The sequence below is a fragment of the Engystomops pustulosus genome, chromosome 7 (assembly GCF_040894005.1).
Source record: "Engystomops pustulosus chromosome 7, aEngPut4.maternal, whole genome shotgun sequence".
Lineage (NCBI taxonomy): Eukaryota > Metazoa > Chordata > Amphibia > Anura > Leptodactylidae > Engystomops > Engystomops pustulosus.
The window spans coordinates 105678139-105701151 of record NC_092417.1 but is presented as its reverse complement, the minus strand read 5'-3'; the positions used below and the strand labels follow the sequence as shown (position 1 = coordinate 105701151).

Genomic DNA, 23013 nt, shown 5'->3' with positions numbered 1-23013 from the left:
AACTTAACTCCTTCCAACAGTCCCTGAAAAGTGTAATCACCTTAGATATCTGAATCCTCAGGTGAAACATTCTCCAGGTATGGGAAGAGTTAAAGGGGTTGGTCACTTTACCTCATTTTTTTTGTAATGTGTGTAAGTGTGGATGGCAGGATATTAGGTAATTTATCAGTATACAGTACATCTATTAATAGTTCTCCATCACTTTATTAATATGCAAAGTGAAGCCTCCTGTCTTTTACCTCATAAGACAAATTACTGTTCATATAGAGGGTCATGTGATCTCTAACTTCATGAGAAATCCCTCTACAAGGACCTTATGGTAGTATTGATGAATATAAGATAAAGGTAGGGTGATTCTTCATGGACAGGTAGAGATCACATCACCCTCAATCTGCGGTCATTTTATGGACAGGAATGTCTGGCTGATGAGGTAAAAGACAGGAGGCTTCAATTTACATATCAATAAGGCCCCTTTCACACTTGCTTTTTCATGTGCTTTTTCTGCGCTTGCTTTTGACGCGCAGAACTTGTATTGCACTCTGACCCATTGTAACCAATGGGTCTTTTCAAACTTGCATTTTTTTTCACGCACACATGCGCATTATTTTTAACGCGCGTTTAAAACTCGACATGCTCTACTTTTGCAAGTCACGCCCATGAAAAACACACCATACAAGTCTATGGAGATGCATCAAAAACGCATTGCACTCTGAGACACTTGCAAGTCCAATGCAAGTGCAATGCGTTTTTCACGCATCAATTGCCATAGAAAAGATAGAGCTTAGTCCTGAGTCCATTTCACGCGCATTTCCTGCACATGGAAAACGCATTGAAATTGCATCAAAAACGCGTGTGAAAAACTGAGACACTGAACAAACTCTGACTGAAAACTGATGCAAAATGTGCGTTTTTCACTGACCAAACCCTGATCGCACCCTGATCAGACTCTGACATGATCTGCAACGCAAGTGTGGAAGGGGCCTAAAGCAGAGCAGAACTATTAATAGATGTATATTGGCAAATTACTTAATATCCCCCCCCCACACACACACACACTTACACACATTACAAAAACAAGAAAAATGGAGAAGAAAGGAGCAAAACAATGGTTTTAATAGTATTTTTAATTCACAAAGTAAATGAGAAAGTTTATTATTATTACCTGCACTATTCATTTAAAATATTAATTTAAAATAAATGTAAAAATTAACATTAGTTATGCTTGAACCAGGTAAGTCCACCTGCAGCACTAAAGGGAACTAGTAGGTACATTGTGCCATATTCACATGAGTGATAACAGGTTTGTAGAGATATCCATGCATGAAGAAGGTCTTAAACAAATCACAGCCCTGTCAATTTTGGCAGGTTTGGTACACACAGATGAGAAAATTGCTGACAATATAACTTGCAAGTGTTAAAATTTGTGTTTGATTATGAAAGGCTTAGTAAGTGCTGTAAAATAGTTTTAAGCCCATTAAATTTTAACGAGAATAACTGTGAAAAAAATGTCAGATGTAAAATACTTTTCTGCTTATTCCCGTGTAAATGTTAATATGTCGAATGTAAATTATACATATAACAGATGGATTTTTATTTCAGATGCCTTAATTCTGTTCACAGAAATTGTTGGCATTGTGCTCAAGTTGCTATTAAGGCAATTAGCATTGCGGCGCATTATTAAAGCTAATTGTTTAAAGCTTAATGTTAGGGTGAAAGCCACTCTTTGACTTTTCCTCTTGAAAAATCTGAACTTTAGATAATTGTCTATATAATTACCAGCTTATTGCTATTGAAGAAAATGAACTTTAGACAATACTTTGAACACTCTAAAACTTTGAGGTGACCTTTGGCAGTATATAGCAGTTACCCAACCTTGTCTAGTATGTATGGCTAGCATGGCTTTTAGCATGTCTTTTCTCAAGGCCAATTACACATGGAAGCTGTATGGTGAAGCATGGAATCCCTGCATCTCTCAGGATAGATTGGCGGGTATACTATGTACAACTTTAACATTACAGACAACAAATTCCTTGGGAATGACAGCAGTAACACAGGTTGGAGACTAATGCCTTTGCTCTATCTCCACCACTCCTGTGCTGTCAATGCAGTTAGCTTAAAGGGGCTGTCCACTTTTATCAAAAAGTTAAAGGAATATCCAATATACTTTCTATATCAATTCCTCTCAGTTTTCTAGATCCCCGTTTGCTTACCTGCTATAGAAAGCTTCTATCTTTATTTCCAGTGGATAAAAATCTGACCTTGGTCTTGTGATGACATAAAGGGGCACAGTTTTTGCACCTGTTTGACATCACATCACCATGGACAGATTTCTATCCACTGGAAATAAACATAGAAGCTTCCTATAGAAGGACAGCAAGCAGAGATCTAGAAAACCATGAGGAACTGATACAGAAAGTATATTGGAAAATTGTATAACTTTTCCTTACACAAACAATATCAATTGTTTGCTAAAAGTGGACAACCAACTGTAATGTCTGTAATGTTAAAGTTGAACATAGCATACTCACCTATCTATCCTGAGAGTTGCAGGGATTCCATGCTTCCCCATGCAGCATCCATGTGTATTTGGCCTTGATAAATGACATGCAGAAAGCATTGCTGGCCATACATACCAGATACGGTTGTGTTTTCCTTGTAAAAACAATATCAATTATTTGCTGAAAGCAGACAACCCCTTTAAGCATCTAATATACTAAGTGAGCTTTTTATTATAAGGTTGTTGTTCTGATTTTTCTTCTCCAGCATAGGGCTGTCATCTTAAGAGTAGAACCTACATGGCACATTAGATTAGCAATTAACATCTCTCATTTCTCAGGAATGGTGGGGGCTGTACAAAAATATACAACTTTGTTGGGTTCATGCCTGGCATGCCACTCTACCCATACTATTTAAATATGAAATATTAATTTAAACACTCTTATTTATTATTGTACTTTCATGGACATTTTGGGGCTTATTGGCCAAACTTTATTTTTTAAAAATCTAATTGAGAAACTATAGCTGTTTTATTTTTATTTCTAATTGCAGCTATCATGGAAAAATGTTTTTTTTTAAATATTTTCAAATGGGTTGAAAATAACCTCAACTTAACTAGTTAGCCCATCATTTGGAGCAAACTATACCATTGATGTTGCTCTGCACGGTAGTAGTTTAAAAGGAGTTTGGAAGTTATCCCTAATCCACACAATAGGGGATAAAATCTTAATCAGTGAGGGTCTGATATCTAAGACTTCCACTTATCATAAAAAGATAACCCCCAATTCTTACTAATGGGTAGAGTGGCAGGCCAAGCATGCAGCCTGCCTTTCCATTTAGTTCTATAGGATCAGCCAGAGATAGCACTTGGCATTCTTCCACCACTGTCAAAGAACTGAATAAAGCAGCAGGGCACATGCTCAACCTGGATCTCCACCAATCAATAAGAATGGTGAAATCCCCATTCTCCTATTTTCTCATGATCGATGGGGCTCCCGAATGTTGGACCCTCACCGTTCAATTTTTTACCTTGCCATAAGACCACATGAAGTGATGCATTATTCCTGTACAAAACATTATTACAAGAATATATATATATATATATATATATATATATATATATATATATATATATATATGTGTGTGGCATATATATGAGTGTGGCAGCACTCAGGAAAAATGCAGAAAACAACTCAGGTGCACATCCCAGGACCTAGAGCAAGATCCATCCATATATATAACACATGCGTCAAGCTACAGTTCGGCTCCTTAGCTTGAAGAAGGCTCCAGGTCTAAAGAGCCAAAACGTAACTTGACACATGTATGATTAAACAAGTACATTTTTGTCACATCAAAATATTGGAGTGCTGCCATTTTTTGCGTATTTTTATATATACTGTAGCCCCTGGTGTTGCCCAGTAAGAAAATTACCACTCTTAGCAATAACAAAATAGAATGGGTTAACAAAAAATATTTTATACCTATCTCTATTTCTATCTCTACATCAATCTCTCGATGATACTCAGAAAAGAAAAGAAAGGGTCAAAATATGTTAAAACTGTACCGCAAATGTCCATTTTTCTGGGGTAACATTCAATAAGATTTTACCCTATATCTATATACATCTATCTCTATGTCTTTGTCTCTTTGTCTGTCTCTCTGTGTGTCTCTTTCTCTGCCCCACACTTTCTCTCTCTGTCTATCTGTCTGTCTTTGTGTCTTCGTCTATCAATGTCTTTCTCTGTCTCTCTGACTCTTTCTGGCTGTCTCTCTGTCTCTCATTCCATCTGTCAGTCTTTGTCTCTGCCTCTCTTTGTCTGCTTGTGTGTGCCTGTTTTTCTGTCTCTCTCTGTCTTTCTCTGTCTCTCTCTGACTATTTCTGGCTGCCTCTCTCTCTTTCTGCCCGTCTCTGTCTGTCTGTCTTTGTTTCTGCTTCTCCTTGTCTGCCTGTGTGTGCCTGTTTCTCTCTCTGTCTGTCTTTCTATCTCTGTATCTCTGTCTCTCTCTGTATCTCTGTCTCTGTCTCTTTGTCTCTCTCTTTCTCTATCCATATTACCTCACACATGAGTAGTCTTATTCTCATATACTCATATACTCATTGCCTATAGTAACCAATTAAAGTGCATAGCTCAATAGCTCAATAGCAACCAATCAAGGCTCAGCTTCTCACTGCCACTGCAGCCAGCAGATAATGACTTCTGTATATGTTGGTTAATAATTGTGATTGTATTTTGGTGCAGATTCCTTTTGCAGACATACACACACATACATACACTCAGCTTTATAATATATTATATAATAAAATATATATTTCTTAATGTTACCTGCATTGTTTTTAATGGTAAAGTTTGGATTGTTGGCCATATCTGGTAGAAGACTATAATAGAAGAAGTGTCCATTTCTTGGGTCATCCTTATCAATGGCACTGACAGTCTGTATAATCTGAAACATCAGAAAAAACTATAATTCAACATTTTATCTATTAACATTAGCAGTACAACATTTACTATTATAGACTGGAAACAAATTACAATTTTACCAAAAGTAATGTTATACTGGCAGTGACAATCCTAGGTAGAGGGCTTAGACCTTTATTCAATAAATATAAAAGGAAAGTAGCAGCACTCCAAATCCATTAAAAAGTGGTCCATTTTTCCATTCTGTGTGACAGCAATGTTTCGATTTAAACTGGGAAAGGCTCAGTTAGAGCTGAAATGTCACTGTCAAACAAATGGAATCATGACTAAGGCTGTATGCCGAAACGTGTCGATCGATAACATTACGATGTATCTGAATTTATGATCACTATGTTGGAGTTTAACCAATAAAGAAAAGGATTTTTTCACCTAAATTGTCAGTGCCGGATCCTTTTTCCATGTGAAGTTGCTGTAGCAGCCCGTAGAAGCCTTTGGCTTTTCCTGTGCACCAGGTGAGAATAATTATTACCCTCTGTGAGCTGGGTCAACCACGGATGTTAAAAAATGGAATATAAAGGACCACTTTTTCATGGAGTACTGCAGCTTTCCTTATCTATCTATCTATCTATCTATCTATCTATCTATCTATCTATCTAGTGAAGTCAAATGCCAGCTTATGTAAACCTTATGTAGTCCTACATATTTACCTGTCTAAGGGGGTTATTTATTTTTATTTTCTTCCTTTCTTTCTGTATTTTGTGAAACTTTTTTTGGTGCATTGCAATTTTTGTGACTTTTTGGGAAATTTTTAAAATATGCTCTGAATTCTCCCGGACATTTGTTTATCGTCAGTAAGGCACATTTATTGTCTTTTCCAGATGTGCTAAATTTTACAAATGACACTTATCTTCATAAATTGTCCAAAATTTGCAACATTTTTTGGTGCAAAAAACCCCAGACAAAACCATACTTAAGTGACACTTAGCAAATGGAAAGAAGTGACATTTTTGAGACATTTGTAACAAATGTCGCAAAAAGAGATCTGAAAAAAAGCCATTGGAAAACACAATGGAAAAGTGATATTGATAAATTACCAAAGAAGCAGATGGAAAAAAGGCAAGCCAAAACAAACAGAATAAACATGGAAAAACAAGCCAAAACAGAGATAAGATAAATTACCCACTAAATTTATAGAACTTTATGGGGATCATTTATCTTAGGATGTTCTCTTTTTTTCCTCTAGTATTGGCAACTTTTTGTTGGCACATTTGGATATTTGCAACAAATTTTGCAACTTTACCACTCACCTAACAGAGTTAGCAGCAAATCCACATCCAGATGTGGAATTCTGAAAAAGTTACAATTTTGCCACAAATTTTGGTTAAAATAAACTGCAGTCCTAATCAAGTGTATGAAACACTTTAGAAGGGGTTGCAGAAGAGTTTAAAATTTTTGTGCAACTTTTCAATAAAAAGTCCAAAAACCCCACAGACTCAGCTGCCTGATATATCAACCCCCACAGACTCAGCTGCCTGATATATCAACCAAATAGAAAAAGCAAAGAAAGACATGCACAAATGTCCTGGCCAAAGGACTCTATTTTTTTATACATTACATATTATATATTTTATACATATGCTACTATCATGTTTTTGCAGAGGTCAATCAACAGCCTTTTAAGAAATGTGCATTAGGCAATATAACACCCGCTTGAAATCCCATAGGTCTTGTGCTTTTTAAAGGTAGACCACACTCTGGAAGCATTGAGGTGTTTTGAAAGCTTTGTAAGTCAACAACGTAAACTTATTACATCAGTACACTAAAAGGCACAACTACCTACTAAGTTCATAAAAAGTGCAATAGTCCAAGAAATGAAATCAGAGTTGGCTGATACCTTCCACAACCACTGCTTTTAAAACATTTAACCACAAAGAAAATGTTAGCAAAGTATGTAGGGAAAAAGATTCCATTGTATGTTTATGAAATGTAAGTGGCGGAAAGACATAAAGCGTATGTGGATTATTATAGGCAAAATACTTCATATTCCTTATTTACCCTTCTTGACTTGCTGGAAATATGGAGTTATATTACTTGTTAGGACCACTTGTACATTCTCAGTTTGGTACAGGCAGCTTCGAATCTCAAATACAGTGCATTCTATGGCCTTTAAAAGCATTGTTCTTTCTTAGGAATGTATTGATTTTTCTTGACTAGCTCTGTTTTGTCCTAGTTAAGATGAAAATTCATTAAGGACTACTATGTAGTCTGTATACATAAGGACCAAGTGGAGAGCCTGCCGAATAGCTGCTGCATCTTCTTATATGCTATTTGCAGATAGCAGGGATGGGGAGAGGATATAAAACTACATATTTAAAAGCATTTTGCTGGTCTGATATCTCCCCTCTGCCTCGATAGGACATGTTTTAAAGCCTTAATGATTTCTTTTATACATCTTGAAAGGTCACACAAACAGCAATATGAAGGAAAGTGTATTTAATCTGCCTGTTGACGCAATACATAGAAGCAGCGAGGCAGGAGGAAGAATGTGATGTATTTGAGACTGTAAAGGGAACACAGATACTGGGGGAGGGGGCTTTGTACACCAGTCTTAGGGAGCCTTTTTGCACATAAGATTTATCACAGTAGCTTAGACTGTTTGGTAAGTCCGGCATGTACTAAGTTCTGCAGTGTGTTTGAGACTTCATTGTTTAAAAGTCTCAAAAAGTAATACATTTAGGCATAACTAGTTTTAAACTATTTGCTATGCCAGAAGACAATTTTGTGTCCAAATTTGTGACTTGATAAATCTAGTGTTAGTAAGAAGAAAAATGGAGAAAGAAGGCAAAATATATGGCGCAAAACAGAAAATGTGACCATTTTGTGTCAATCAAAAGCTTGAAAACTCTTGCAATTATACAAACCCCCTCTGTGTTTGCAATATATGGCTTGTTTGCCGTACAATCAATGAACACTTGAGTGTTGATAGCTGACAGGTAAATGTGTACTTATAACCAGAATGTGGAGTGAAACATTATTCAGATAATTTTTATTCTTGACAAAAACTGAATGGTTCAACAGATCCTTACTCTGGTTTATAGTTAAATTAAATAGTGGACCACTGAGCTAGGTGGACCCATTGGCCTTGGAATAGTAGTATAGTAGTAGTATATGGCAAAGTATCCTCGCTGTACTTTATTCAGATATACAGCACACAGCATTTCAACCTTTCTATGTAGTTGTGTAAAAATATGGATTATTTAGTGACAAACTCCCCATTTTCTTTCAAACACTGTTGATGCATTTAATGGATGATGTGACATTTAGATGTTTTCTAGACAGCAAGGTCCCATCTTCTTAATCATGCTGTGGGGACCCAAATCAACAACAGGTTTTTCTGGTTGGCCTTATGAATCCCAGTCAGGCACTACTCTGTACAATACTTCTTATATGGAGACAGTACTGTAAACTTCTGTCTTGATTATGAAAAAGTATTGCATATAGCTATCAAGGATACATCTTTCAGGTATACGTAACATTCTGTGAAGTTGGGATCTAGGGGCTTGGCAATTTTCCTGATCTCCATCTGACTGAAACATTAGAAACAAATTGTATAAAAGGACTATAAAAACTCCCTTCAAATGGCTCAAATATTGTTAATTCCATACCTTACCAGATCAAGAATGTGATAAAGGTAACATAAGGTTAAGTGCCACAATTAGAACCCCAAATTTTTTGTATGAACCAACCTTAAGAGTTTTTACAGAGATCTATAATGCAATTAAAAAAAAAAAATAAGGCACATATTTGATTTGTGTATTTCCAATAAGACCCAATGCCACACACATTCCTTTTAGACAATGGGTGAAATATCTATGCATTAAATGCAAATAATACAGTGTAGGACTCACAAGAAGTCAGAATGAGTTCATAAAGCTTGTATGGAGCCGTCCGTCCACATTGGATTATCAGTGCTCAATACTCACTAGTGGCTTTAAGGATCAATTATTGAAAATTATACCCACAATCTTATTAATGATGTGCGTACCTTATTGAACAAGAAGCAGCTCCACTTAAAAGCACTCAAAAGGAAACAACATGAACTTGTGTTCCCCTGACAGCAACTAGGAAACCTATCATAAATAACATGATGTTACACTGCATAAGCAGTGGTCATTTCTTCTGAGATGTTGCACAAATTAATGCATGCTATCTTTTACCACAAAATAAAGATTATAGATACCCAATTGAATTATAACACTTAAAGGGATCCTGTCACCAGAAGGCCATAGACAGGTTCCCACAGACACAGTACTGCAGATTACAAACATGTTTTTGAAGTGTATATAAGGCCTCATGCACACGAACAGAAGGGGACCGTGATCCAGCTGCAAATTGTAGTCCTCTTAGATGTCTATGGCATCCAGTTACAGTGTGGTGAGCATGCGTTGTGACCAAGCTGCTGTATTACGATCGGCTTTTGATGGAGGGGGGAGGAGTGAGGAGCACTCACCCGCCCCCTCTCCTGCAAATCAACTTGGTGAGTATCTGTTCAAGTGCAGAAGGCCTAAGTCAATTAGTTAAAATAATAAATAATATCAAACTTTACCTGGCTCACTGTGAGCTTTCACAAGTAATTCCATGGGGCATGTGGGCAGACTATCTGAGGGAAATGCTCATCCTCCTCATTTTTCAAACCCATTACCCTCCTTTCTCCAAATCCCTTCCCCCTCCCTCCCACTCAGGCTAATCTAGCTAACCGCAGCAAACAAATCTTGCACTAATCTTTTTTTCTTCCCCATACGCAGGGAGCGGTGAAGAGGGTGCACCCAGTCTCCACCCTAAATACGCATTTGCCACTTATCGCAGCCAGGTGCTGGGTAGATGGCAGATTGCATGGCACATAGAAAGAGCTCACCATGTAAGGACAAGATTTGCTTGCTTCCGTCTGCAAGATAAGCCAGATGGGGAGGGAGGAGGGAAGTGGGTTTGATAAATGAGGAGGATGAGCAATTTCCACAGGCCTCAGCTCTTGTGTTTACATGCCCCAGGGACTAGCTTGTGAAAGCTTGCAGGGAGCCAGGTAAAGTTTAATAAAATTAATTGTCTTAACTATTTGACCTATGTTACATTAAAAAAAAAACATGTTTGTGATCTGCAGTACTGTGTCTGTGGGAACCTGTCGACAACTAAAAAAAGCCAAATGCAGAGAAATTTTAGAAATTTTAGCTGGAGGATTCAACACTAGAGGTAAACAATGTCAGGATATGAATCATGTCCCATATTCTGTTCCCTTTGTCAAATTGCCTCATTTTGTTTTTATCTGCTATTTATTTGTTATTTCAATCTGTCAGGCGGAATATTCTAACAACAGGTAACATTAAAGAAATCTCAGAACAGGGAGTGCATTTCATTGCCGGTACAGTGTGTATAGTTGTCTAAAAATGACAATGATGTTCATAATAAAGCACAATTAATGTAGCTAATTAGGACACAAATGAGTCACCTGCAAAGATGATTTCACTGATATTTTTATTGTTTTTGGCTTTGCTAACTGTTGCATCGTGAGAATAAAAATGTTCAGGTTATTAGGAGATTACTGTATTTACTTGTGTATAAGCCGAGTTTTTCAGCACAAAAAATGTGCTGAAAAACGTCCCCTTGGCTTATACACGAGTCTATAACAAAAAAAATTACCCACTTAAAAAAAATAAACTTAAATACTCACCCTCCAATGTCAGCGCGGCTCCCCGATGTCGGCGCGGCTTACCGATGTCCCCAATGTCAGCGCATCCCGTCTTCTTTCTTCTCCGCTTCTCGGCTCCTCTTCTCTCTTCTTTCTTCCGGCATTGACGCGGCCATGTTTTCTTAGTGGCCGCGCATACTATGACGTCAGCAGTGGCCGCGTCATAGTATGCGCCTGCTAGAAGAAAACATGGCCGCGTCCATGAAAGAAGCAAGAAGAATAAGAGGAGCCGCAGAGAAGAAAGAAGACGGGACGCGCTGACATCGGGGACATCGGTAAGTCGCGCCGACATCGGGGAGCCGCGCTGACATCGGAGGGTGAGTATATAAGTTTATTTTTTTAAGGGCCGTGGGGGCAGGCTGGCTGTATACTACTAGGGGCTGCTGTATACTACTAGGGGCGGCTGTATACTACTAGTGGCGGCTGTATACTACTAGGGGCTTGCTGTATACTACTAGGGGCTTGCTGTATACTGCTAGGGGCTTGCTGTATACTACTAGGGGCTGCTGTATACTACTAGGGGCTTGCTGTATACTACTAGGGGGATGCTGTATACTACTAGGGGGCTGCTGTATACTACTAGGGGCTGCTGTATGCTACTAGGGGCTGCTGTATACTACTAGGGGGCTGCTGTATACTACTAGGGGCTGCTGTATACTACTAGGGGCTGCTGTATCCTACTAGGGGCTGCTGTATACTACTAGGGGCTTCTGTATCCTACTAGGGGCTGCTGTATACTACTAGGGGCTGCTGTATACTACTTGGAGACCGCTGTATACTAGTAGGGGCTGCTGTATACTACTAGGGGCTGCTAAATACTACATGGGGGATGGCAGGCTGTATACTACTGGGGGCTGGCAGGCTGTATACTACTGGGGGCTGGCAGGTTGTATACTACTGGGGGGGTTTGACCAATGCATTTCCCACCCTCGGCTTATACTCGAGTCAGTAGTTTTTCCCAGTTTTTGGTGGTAAAATTAGGGGTCTCGGCTTATACTCGGGTTGGCTTATACTCGAGTATATACGGTATCTAGTTTTGTGGATTGTTTTTTTGACTTTTTGATTTGTTGAAAACGGACCTACTGTAGCTTTGCTATTATTGGAATACAGAAGTAATAGGGACAATTGGTTTCTGTAACTTTCCATCTATCTTTGATTGCCTTATGTTACTTAAAAAGTAGATAGACTCATCTTACAAAGATGTATAAACAAAATATATATTTTCTTATTTTTATTATGAGGTGGTTAGGGTGACATCCATCATATCCACTGATATAAAAACTTTTACAATGTATATACATTATTTTTTTGGAATGCAGTGGCTGATTGTTTTTTTTTTTTAACTTCGAAGCTTATTTCTTTATCATTCTCTTATGGTATGTTATTTTTCACTACCCCCTCCCCCCACTGCAATGAAACAATGTTGTGAGTTGCATAAAAATGTAAAATTCCCACTATCTTATTGTATACTAGACAAATCATGTAGACACCACAAGTAGAACATGAGCCTTTTGTTAACTTACCTGCCCAGGTTTGCCATTCTCACACAGAAAGGCTTCATAATCTGTGGCAAATTCCGGAGCATTGTCATTGACATCTAGAACCTTGATTGCAACTTGTACTCGTGATATTTGACTATGGTTTCCTAAAGGGAAAGAAGACCAATAAATATGTTGAACTGATCCTTTTATAAGCACATTATGTAAACTAGAATTAAATAGCAATTCTATCTTCTTTAACTTGTTAAAAGAGCCACGTTAGCTGCTAAGTATCTTGTGTCAGACTTCAAGAATGAAATGAGACAATATTTTACATTCTCTGCTCAGATCTTTAGTGAAGGAAAAATTCAATTGAAAAAGAATTGATGCAGATATTTGGGAACAGAACAAGACAATGTACGGGATGATATTTATTTGCTGTAACTTGTGTTTCTTCGACACACTGGGTATATTTTTTTTGTTTTTGATCCTGCAGCTATAACTTGTTCTTTTGACTCAAGATTTATTATATTAGAATTATTCTATAAGTTTCACAGATTGAAATAGTTTTTTATGATCATACAAGATTTAATTTACTAACCCCAAGTATGCCCTCAATAAAAACCTGAAACTTTGGAAATTTGCAATGAACCATAGCCTATTCCCATCTGTTTACATTGTGTGTTTTATAACTTTTTTATGATTTTCAGATGGAAAATAAGTGTCCAAGAAACTAAACAAATCTGGTATCATAAATGCAAACCAGTTTTTAGGCACAAAGTGAGACACACTTCAGTTAATATCCCTAACTAATGTGAACAGTACTGCTTTTGAGGGTAGAGCAAAATACAGCAGTTTACATAATTTCTTTGAAATTATAAAAACCTCTATGTCATACATCACTGACAGGCTTCCTGCTCAACATAACACTTGGTGGGATTAATCATTGCAGATATGTCAGTATATTTTCTATTCATTCAACCTTTCACTTGAGACAATTTGCACCAGATTTATTAACTGAATAAAGTCACAGATTTTGGTACAAATCCCCTCCAGTCCCTCAGTGTGTAAGAAAAACTTAGGAACTAGTTGGGACAACTGTTCTTCTGTGTGAGCAATGCATACATTAATACCACATGTGCCACATTTATCACACTGTCTAAGCTGCTTTGATAAGTTCGACATGTAAAAAAACACTTTTAGAATTTGGAGTAAAATTCTGCACAATGATTAGTTATCACCAGATTGGAACCACAATGTTCGGGTCTGTGGTGAACTTTATGAATTTGGATCTACGTACTTCACTAATGACATTCAGCACAAACCCTGCTGATTAGTCCAGTGATCATTGCTGTCACTGATTGTGGGTGTTAATTTCTCAAATGCCAGCAGCATGTGTGCGATCATATGAATGCTACTGACATTTGAAGGGCAATACCAATCGGAGGTTTTACTGGTTCAGTTCTTGAACAGATGGTGTCCAGGTAGCTCATCATCTTTATGGAAAATAAAACAGTAAATCTATATGCAGATTGTGTAATGGGCCCTTCTTCTTTACCAATTAGTAGTCAAAAAAAAACATATTTTTATAGCTTTAAGATCATATTATTGAATAATTTAGGTGGAGGAAATATAACGACCCAGGGAATTTTCATTTTTGTAAATGATCAAAATTATAATTGGCACAATTTACCAAAGAACGTCAGGTTATTAACATTTTATTATAACATTCTACCATTTACAAATTGAACTAGAGTTTAGGCAAACAACAAATGTAAATATATTTATAGAGTAAGCACATGCTATATTAATAGTAAGTGACTTTATACCATGATTAATATTTTCCCTTTATCCGTAAAATAAAAGTAAACAACATGGCAGATTTGAGATTAATTCCCCAAGTGGATTTTTATCAATCAAATCTATCCCTTGAATGCAATTTCCTCTGACATGCTCTACCAAAATAGAGACGAGTGATTCGGATCATTTTTGATCCTAGCCATGATTCATTCAATGATTAGATCCAAGGCCTGTTCACTGAATGAATAGAGTCTAGGAAGAAAATCTGTTAGAGACTTTTCACTCCATAATATAAGACACAAAATGTCAATAGAAATGGCCAAAACATATTTCTGCCCTGATTTATGAAGAGTAAATGGAGTTTGATTAATGGAGGCTCTTTCTCTGGTCTATAACACAATCACTTGTTCCCCTGGCTTATATGGCACATTTCATTTTTGTATTATTGATATATTGTATAGTATATATTCTGCTATCTGTCTTTATATTATATCTCTGTTGATTTTTAGAGTTTGAAGTGTTCTAGATCTTGGTTCTTGTATAGACAATCAATCAACTAAATAAAATATAGACATATTATTAAATAATTTGGGTTATTGAGAGTATTAATGTATCTAATAGAATCTATTATGATCTTTTTTGTGGGGGGCATTTCATTATTGATTATTGGAATTTTCTCATATAGACGGTCCCCTACTTAAGAACACCTGAATTACAGCAGTTACAAACGGACCTCTGGACATTGGTAATTTACTGTACTTTAGCCCTAGGCTACAATAAACAACTATAACACTTATCAAAGGTGTCTGCAATTAAGCTTTATTGTTAATCCTGGTTCTTATGACAATCCAACATTTTTAAAATACAATTGTCACAGGGACCAAAAATATTTTGCCTGAGGTTACAATTCTATACAAGTATACAGTTCCGACTTACATACAAATTCAACTTAAGGACAAACCTGCCTGTATTTAAGACAAAAGAGGAGGTCTCAATTTTAGGATCCTTGTCTCTCGTTCAAAATCGAGAGAAGTTACAAAGGGTACTTCTAACTTTGGATTACTGGTCTAATCCTTTATTTAAGCAACACATATCCTTCTCATGTGGTCTATTACAGATATTTGGGGTTATTTGCTAATTTCTGGTAAAGTGGCTTTATCAATAACAGGTGGTCAGTGTTATACGCTAGAATATAGCAGCTAGATTGTTACGCTTCTATTATATACTATTCAGACACATGATAAGTTCACTTTTACAGTCACAGCCCTTAGTTACTGATTATGTGTAAACCTGTGTCCAGTTAAGTAGAATCTTAAGAAATCTGTGCAGTTCAACTACAATATGATCAACAATACACAACTGTAAAACATCCAAGCGTATATAGATCCAGGCACACACATATAGAGCTTGTGAAATTATGCAGTTCTACATAGTTTCACCTGTCTCTCTCTCCCTCTCTCTCTCTCTCTCTCTCTCTCTATATATATATATATATATATATATATATAAGCTGTTAATCTAGGGACACACATTTCCTGGGGGAAATGTAAGGGAGGACATATTTGTGTTATATAAATGATATTTTAAATCGTGTAACCCAGATTGTTTTCTGTTAAATATAATGTCTGTATTATCCGGTAGAAAATATTTGTATGCCATTGTATGATGATCCATGTGTTATGTATTACAAATAAAGGTTGTATATTTCTCCTTCATGACAATGTCAAGCATTCATTGAGACTATCTTAGATAAATAAAAATACTTCCCAGGAATCCATTATGATAACTCTTCTTATTAATTACATAATTATATATCTTAAAGAAAACATCTACAACGGTTCTTAAAAAATGACATTTTTAAGTCCATACATTCTTCATTGTTGATTTTTTTATTCAAATGATGGACTTTACAAGGCTGACTTCCCCATCATGCAGCTATAAAGATGCTTTTGAAATAATATTATGTTTAAAACAAATGCCTTATCTGATCGTTGTACTGTAGGACACCAGCAATGTAATATGAATCATTCTGACTGCTCCGTTATGGGCTACAAGCTTCAGCTAGTTGTTAAAATTTGAATGCCTGTTTAACCTTCGAAATGTAAAGGAGGAACAGAAACTTCTGTAAGACAACATAATTTATAGTCAATATAAATCTGTTGTGCTTGTTTAGCCATATATCCTCTACTTTTTACCTGATGACTCATGCTTTATCTTGTGGTGTAGAATATATTAGAGACAGAAAAGTAAAGTTCCGAGCCCCCTAGTGCACAATTCTCTACTCTTTATATACCGTAGCCAATAGAAAAGGAAATAATATTAATAGTTTATTCATTATATAAATAATACTGGGATAAAAGGAGAATGTAAATACCCACTGCTAGGTAGACCTCAGCTATAATTATTTTTACAAGTATCTGTTAGTGGTTTTCCTTCTTCAACACCTAGCATGCTATTACAGACATGAATTGTGTCTATAGTCAATAATACTATACAGTAGACTCTATTTAGAGTCCTGCATCTTCATTCATTAATATTATTTCTGTAACAAATTGCATGATGGAAAGATGATGCTATCAATGTAGCAACTCTTATAGTTAGGTGTGGTAATGGTACGTAAAGGTTATAATAATTTATTGTTGTGGTCCACCTAGATTACAATTCTGATTTGTATTTAAAGAACTGCAATAAAACATCCTCTAGATGCCATGACCACAGAGGGGAATTTGCAAGGCATGGAGTTCATAAGACCCAGTGCAGGGTCTGTTTATATTGTAAGTGTAGCTTTTCACCCCTAGTCAGGCAAGCACATGTTGCAACAGGGATAAAAGGAAGGTTCATTAGTATGCAAGAGGGGTTTGTTCCTATGGTTGTGGAGGGAAACTACAAACATGGACATAAACCATAATTATGAGCCCTGCCATCCTTGTGAATTTTAAGTCTGTGGGCCTCCAGGAACCCCACTAAATGACATACCAGTTTCAATCCTGGGCAAAAACTCATGTCTAGGATGAGGTGAGATCAATGGTTTACCCAGTTGATTGTAGGCAATTCTACAATTTTCCTTAAAAATATATGAAGTTTAATTAAAACACTTACAAAAATGGAGGTCACTGACAGAAGAGATCAACCTCAATAGCATGTGACTAGCCTTCTCTCACATCACGAGCCAGGGGGTGAGAACAAAGACACACTGCACTTAAATTAGCAAGTAGAACTGACCCACTGTTATCAATCTGTTGAGGTATTCTTGTCAACTGAAAAGGGTGCCCAAATTATCTGTGTGTGCATGACACAAGTAACGTCTACTTATCAATTGTTTCTTAGTTTAATTTGTCTTAGGTAGAATATACTTAAAAGACTGCATGAAATTGAGCCTGAAGGGTTCCAGGCTCTATTAACACCAATGGAGCCTGGAGCCCCTCAGGCTCATTTGCATACAGTTCATCCTGGTGGTAGATGCCCTGTGAATTGCACCTATGCCTTTTAGTGTAACGTTGCTGTGTGCTGTGGAGGATGCAACTTTTTTTTTTTTTAAGTCAGGTTTTTGAGCAAAAAAGTCTGTTGTCCTATATCTACCTGCCAAGTTCACCATCCTAGACCAAGCATGCTTTTGCACATTTTATTCTGACTTTTTAAAAATGAACAAAAAAGGAACATATGAGTAAACATCTGGAATGAGAAGGTAAATATAGTTAGTCCTGCTTAAGCTGTGAATAAGGAAAGGTCACGAAAAATGTGCAAATTCACAACTGAGCAAAATTTAGCGAATTTTTTCTTGTAAGAAAAAGAATAAGAAAAATATAAGCTTTGAAAGTATTTCCTACATCTCTATGGTTGAGCAATACATTGAGCCCATGCAGCCATTTATATAACCCTTAACTTTCTGTTGGTTTTGAGTTATTCTAAATTAAGCTTTCTTCATATCTGATCTAATACCTATGTGCAACACAAAGCACATCTATTCCATTTGGGCAAGTATAACATTTTATTATGTTATAAGTTATTTGCTTACCTCCTCGGTTACTCGCATTGTCTGTAAGGGATGTGCCCCATTTGTTTATAGAGACATGCATGCCCATTGGTCCGTTGCCATGGGCCTGTACAGCATTGAATCTTATGCTGCATCAGTTGAACGGAGGTAGTCGGTCTACCCCGTTTAGGATGCAATTCTGAATATTTAGAAGGTGATCTATATCTGTGATAGATGTATTAACTTAAGACACATGCAGATTTTTTTTCTAACATTTGCATACACTTGTTATATATCTGGAAAAATTAATTATGTAGGACAATTTTAGTTATTTGAGAAATGCAGAGTCCTGTAGCTGTTGAGTTTACTTTCTAAATGTGTAGGCGGAAGTTCAAATGCGTTTAACTCCACGGGTGCCAGAACATTGCTCATATTTTCTGGACCCTCCAGTAACAAATGGACAAATCACTGGACCATGGAAGTCTTCTGTACTCTTACTACTATGGGCAAGCTGATGAGTCCCTAAGAAGGATCAGGCTGAAGGTTTATTATAAATGACTACAATCCTCTGGTTTTGAATGCATTCGCTTTATGTGTCAGCAGTGCAGTCAGGCAGTAAATAGCTCTTCAGATTGAAAGTACAGAAAGTTGATGTGTTACTTAGTGTATTCTAGCTTTAGCAAGGCAACTGCTGGCTTTCCTACACGAAGGGGCTGCGGTTTGGAAGCGCATAGTATCAATTTTGAACAATGTCTCAAGGGAAACTTGATCATCCAGATAGAAGCTTTGAGTGGTGAACTTGTAGAGCCTTACATAACACAATATATGTAGCTAATGCACATAGTCAATGCACTTTACAATTGCAAGAAATCCAATCCAATCAGGCATTGAAGAACTATTTGGGTCATGAATGTATAAATATTTTTAAAAAATGGATATAATCCAACTTTATAGTGATACATTAGCTGTTCTTAAATTCTATTAAATGTTTTCAATGTTTACTAGCAGTTAGACAAGACTAAAACAAGCAATTGAGACAAAAGGGAATAAGCTACTTTAATAGGGGTATTTTTTTGTTTCCTTACCTCTGTTAAAAAAAAGTAAAAAATGGAGGTTTAACCGATTTGCGGCCACCTGCTGTGTATTCACTGCGCACTTCGGGTCCCAGTGCACGGAGAGGGCATATTGCAGTATATTATCCCGGCAATCACTGCTGGCAAAGCTGCTGGCAGCTTCAAAAGATGGCCATCTTACTATGCCATTTTGCCGAGGATCTTCGCTCCCTGTGACGTCATCAGGGAGTGGCGATCCATTGCCATGACAGCCTCGGATCTTCCGAGGACCCGAGGCTGTCTTGTTTTCACCCTTTCATTACAATGTGCAAATTGTAATGAATGAGGAGGAAAATACTGTAGTATGGCAGTATATGATAGAATTGATCAGACAACCTAGGGTTAAAGTATCCTAAGGAGTCTGAAAAATAGTAAAAATAAAAATAAAGAATTCTAATTAAAAAAACCTAAAAACTCAAATCACCCCCCCCCCCTTTCCCTAGAACTGCTATAAATATAAATAAACAGTAAAAATTGTAAACACCTTAGGTATCCCTGCGTCCGAAAATGCCCGATCTACCAAAATATACTAACGCCCAAAGTCGAAAATGGCACTTTATTGCCATTTTGAAAAATATTAAAAAATCTATAAAAAGTGCTAAAAAAAGGTTGCATAGTCCTAAAAATGATATAAATGAAAATGTCATAAAACGTCGCAAACATGACACCACCTTCAGCTTCGTACGTATAAAACAGCAATTAGCACAAGAAGATGGCAAAATGAAAAAAAAAATTGTACAGGAGATTTTCATTTCTGTAAATGTATGAACATATTATAAAACCTATACAAATTTGGTATCGACGTAATCGTACTGACCCATAGAATAAAGTAGACATGTCATTTTTGGACACACAGTGCAAGCCGTAAAATCCAGGCCCACAAGAAAACTGAGCAAATGCATTTTTTCACCACTTTCACTGTATTTGGAATTTCTTTCCCGCTTCCCAGTACAAGGCATGGAATATTCAATACCATTACTATGAAGTGCAATTTGTTACAGAGCTCTATATGTTTAAAAATAAAAAGTTATAGATTTATGAAGGTGGGGAGTAAAAAATAAAAATGAAAAAACAAAAAAGGTCCCGGTTGTTAACCGGTTAGCATATCAATTAAAAATCCCATTCACATCATTGTAAATTTTATGTCATCCATTATGTTCAAGTTGGTATGTATCCATTATGCATACAGTTTTTTTCAAATGGAGAACAAGTACTGCAGCCACCTTTTCTGTCCAAAAAACGCATGCATAACAGATATCTTAACTTTTTTCATGGAGGTTTGAATGCTAATGTGAACTTATCCTAATTCTAACGGTCAAAACAAGTTCAAGAATACAGTGATTACAAACTGCCTATCTTTTCCAAAGGTTTTTCCGCATGAAGATATTATATAGCTACATGGCCAAACAATAAATGGCATATGTCATTTGAGGTCAGTAAGCATCTTCCATAGGGGCCAATGTGGCTAAATATATGCCTCAGGTGTAGATTTTCAGTTAGTTAGAGAAATTTCTCAACACTTTTGCTTAAAGGATACAACTATGTGTCATCTCTGTGAAACTCCAGATTCTAGAGCATATTAGGAAATGTGTGGTAATTACAACACAACAAGAATTTAATGATTTCTAAGCTATGACTGTACAACATTAGAACACTTTTCATCTATAGAACCCGACGTTGTAATAGGTAGCAGTGAGAAAAATGCTTACAAACAATAAGCTCCGGATCTTTTTATGCATTCAACCATATAGCTTATTGTGCACCAAGAAAAAAAACATTATTTATCTGAAGTGTTTTCTCTCAAGTGTCAAAAACGAGCATTCATTCTAAATTATGTTACTATCACACGTGCTAGAAACCGTAGAGAATACATTATTAGCTACTTTGCTGGTCATAAAACATATCTTTACGTATTTTCCCTATCATTCCCACTATTTCATTATGTTATGTTATGTTCTTTACAGAAGGTCCACTTAATCTAAAAAAGGGTAAAATATTTTAAAGTCACCAATTGACTGCAATAGCTGCTGTCAAAAAACATCCTTGGGTAGAGGGGTTATAATGGGTAAACGGGTGGATGGGTTAGAAACAGCAATTGCCTCTAGTGATTATCTTAAGGATAATGATCATAGAGAACCAGTTAAGGCAGTGGTGGCGAACCTATGGCACTTGTGCCAGAGGTGGCACTCAGAGAACTTTCTGTAGGTACGCAAGCCATCACCCCAGCACAAAGTTTCCAGACAGGACTCAAAATCTCCCCCTGCAGTCCCTGGCCACGCAAGGTGTGCTATGATGATCATTTCTGTTTTAAAGCTACACATCCTTAGTTGCATGGGACTGCCGGAGGAGCAAGGTGCAGACAAGGCTGTTATTGGAGCTCCTGCTCTGGGCCCTGCAGTTCTTCCTGTTCAAGGGACCCTGGAAAGAAGCTACAATGATAATCTGAATATCTCCTCTTTCTTTTAACTGTATTGGTTTCCTCAGGACACCGATACAATTGAAAGCCATGACAAAACAGGTAGCAACATGTTACTGCTTTAATTGCCATGTTGGCACTTTGCATTTAAATAAGTGGGTTTAGTTGGAGTTTGAGCACTTGGTTCAGCATCACTGAGCTAAGGGTTTCTAGTTCCATGGACAGTTTATATTATTTCTCCTTTCCAAATCTTGGACATAAAGTTAGTGCTTAGCATTGTTGACACAAAGCCTATAAGTTCAAACCACTAGTAAAAGATTTACATTGCATTTCTTTGTTCTCCTTTCTCTGAGTACTCCAGTTTCCTTTTACACTTCAAAATCATGCTTAAAGTAATTGACCTCTAATGGCTTTCATCTTATTGTGCATTCATGTATGTAAGAAATGAAAATAAGAGTATGATCCACATTTGTGATTGATGCATAAATATGCAGTATTTGCAGTACCGCATCCCCGATGGTGGCACTTAAAGACGGCACACACATTAAAATTTAAATCACTGTAAACTAACGGCCATCCTTTCACGGCTCTGTATGGAGCTTAATATATAGTTCTATTTTTTTAGTCCCTATTGACTATCTACTATGTAAAGAAAGCAAAATATTTCATGACCTTTTAATTAATTTCTTTGATAAAGAATAGGAATCAGTTTTGCAATTCAAAAAGTTGGCAGACACACTAAAATGTTATTTCTCAGCATAGCCCTAATATAACTGCTATAGAGATTGAGCACAAAAATTACATATAGGCCCAGATTTATCAAAAAATAGTGCAAACTGCACAATATGCAGTTTGCCTGTGGAGGGTGCAGTGTGCGCCGGATCCATAAATTGTGGTGCACGTTCATCATGAATCTGGTGCCCCTGCACTTCTCCGACAGAATGCACCAACTTTTTTTTTGGTGCACCTCTAACAAAGGGTGTGAGACACGATTCTGTCGGAAACTGCATGATAAATGTGGCACAAGGTCCGACTGTGCACCAACACATACTTTATGTGCAGAATTTTGTGTCGCAAAGAAAACAATGAAAAGAATGTGCAAAGTCAGACAGAAAACTGGCGCAAGGGCTTTAATAAATCGGGGACATTGTTTTTTTATTATTTATATTGGCAAAATAGTGTGAGTAGTGTAATACTGTTACGTTTTGCCTATGAGGCCATAATTTAAACATAATGGGGGTCATAATGGGGGTTTTCCCGACGTGTTACCCGAATATTTCCGATTTGCGCCGAATTGCCCCGGGATTGTGGCGCATCGGCGCCGGCATCCGCGCGACGGAAATTGGGGTCGTGGCCGAACGAAAACCCGACGTATTCGGAAAAACCGCCGCATTTAAAAACCGAAAAAGTGTCGCTTGGGGAGCGCTTACCTTCACATGGTCCGAGGTGGTGCATTCCGGCGTGATGAGATGACTTTCAGCGCAGCAGCGCCACCTGGTGGACGGCGGAGGAACTACCTTCATAAATCCCGGCCGGACCCGAATCCTGTGCAGAGAACGCGCAGCTGGATCGCGAATG

General features: G+C 37.1%; 1 protein-coding gene across 1 annotated transcript in view; it reads right to left on the bottom strand.

Annotated features, from left to right (window-relative positions):
* LOC140070705 (cadherin-8) overlaps positions 1–23013 on the bottom strand; it is a 291808-nt gene that overhangs the window by 22623 nt on the left and 246172 nt on the right. The window contains exons 9-10 of the mRNA XM_072117492.1: positions 12180–12301; positions 4821–4938 (exon numbers count right to left, since the gene is read on the bottom strand). Of these exons, the coding sequence (XP_071973593.1) occupies positions 4821–4938; positions 12180–12301 (240 nt within the window). The remainder of the gene's footprint in view (positions 1–4820; positions 4939–12179; positions 12302–23013) is intronic.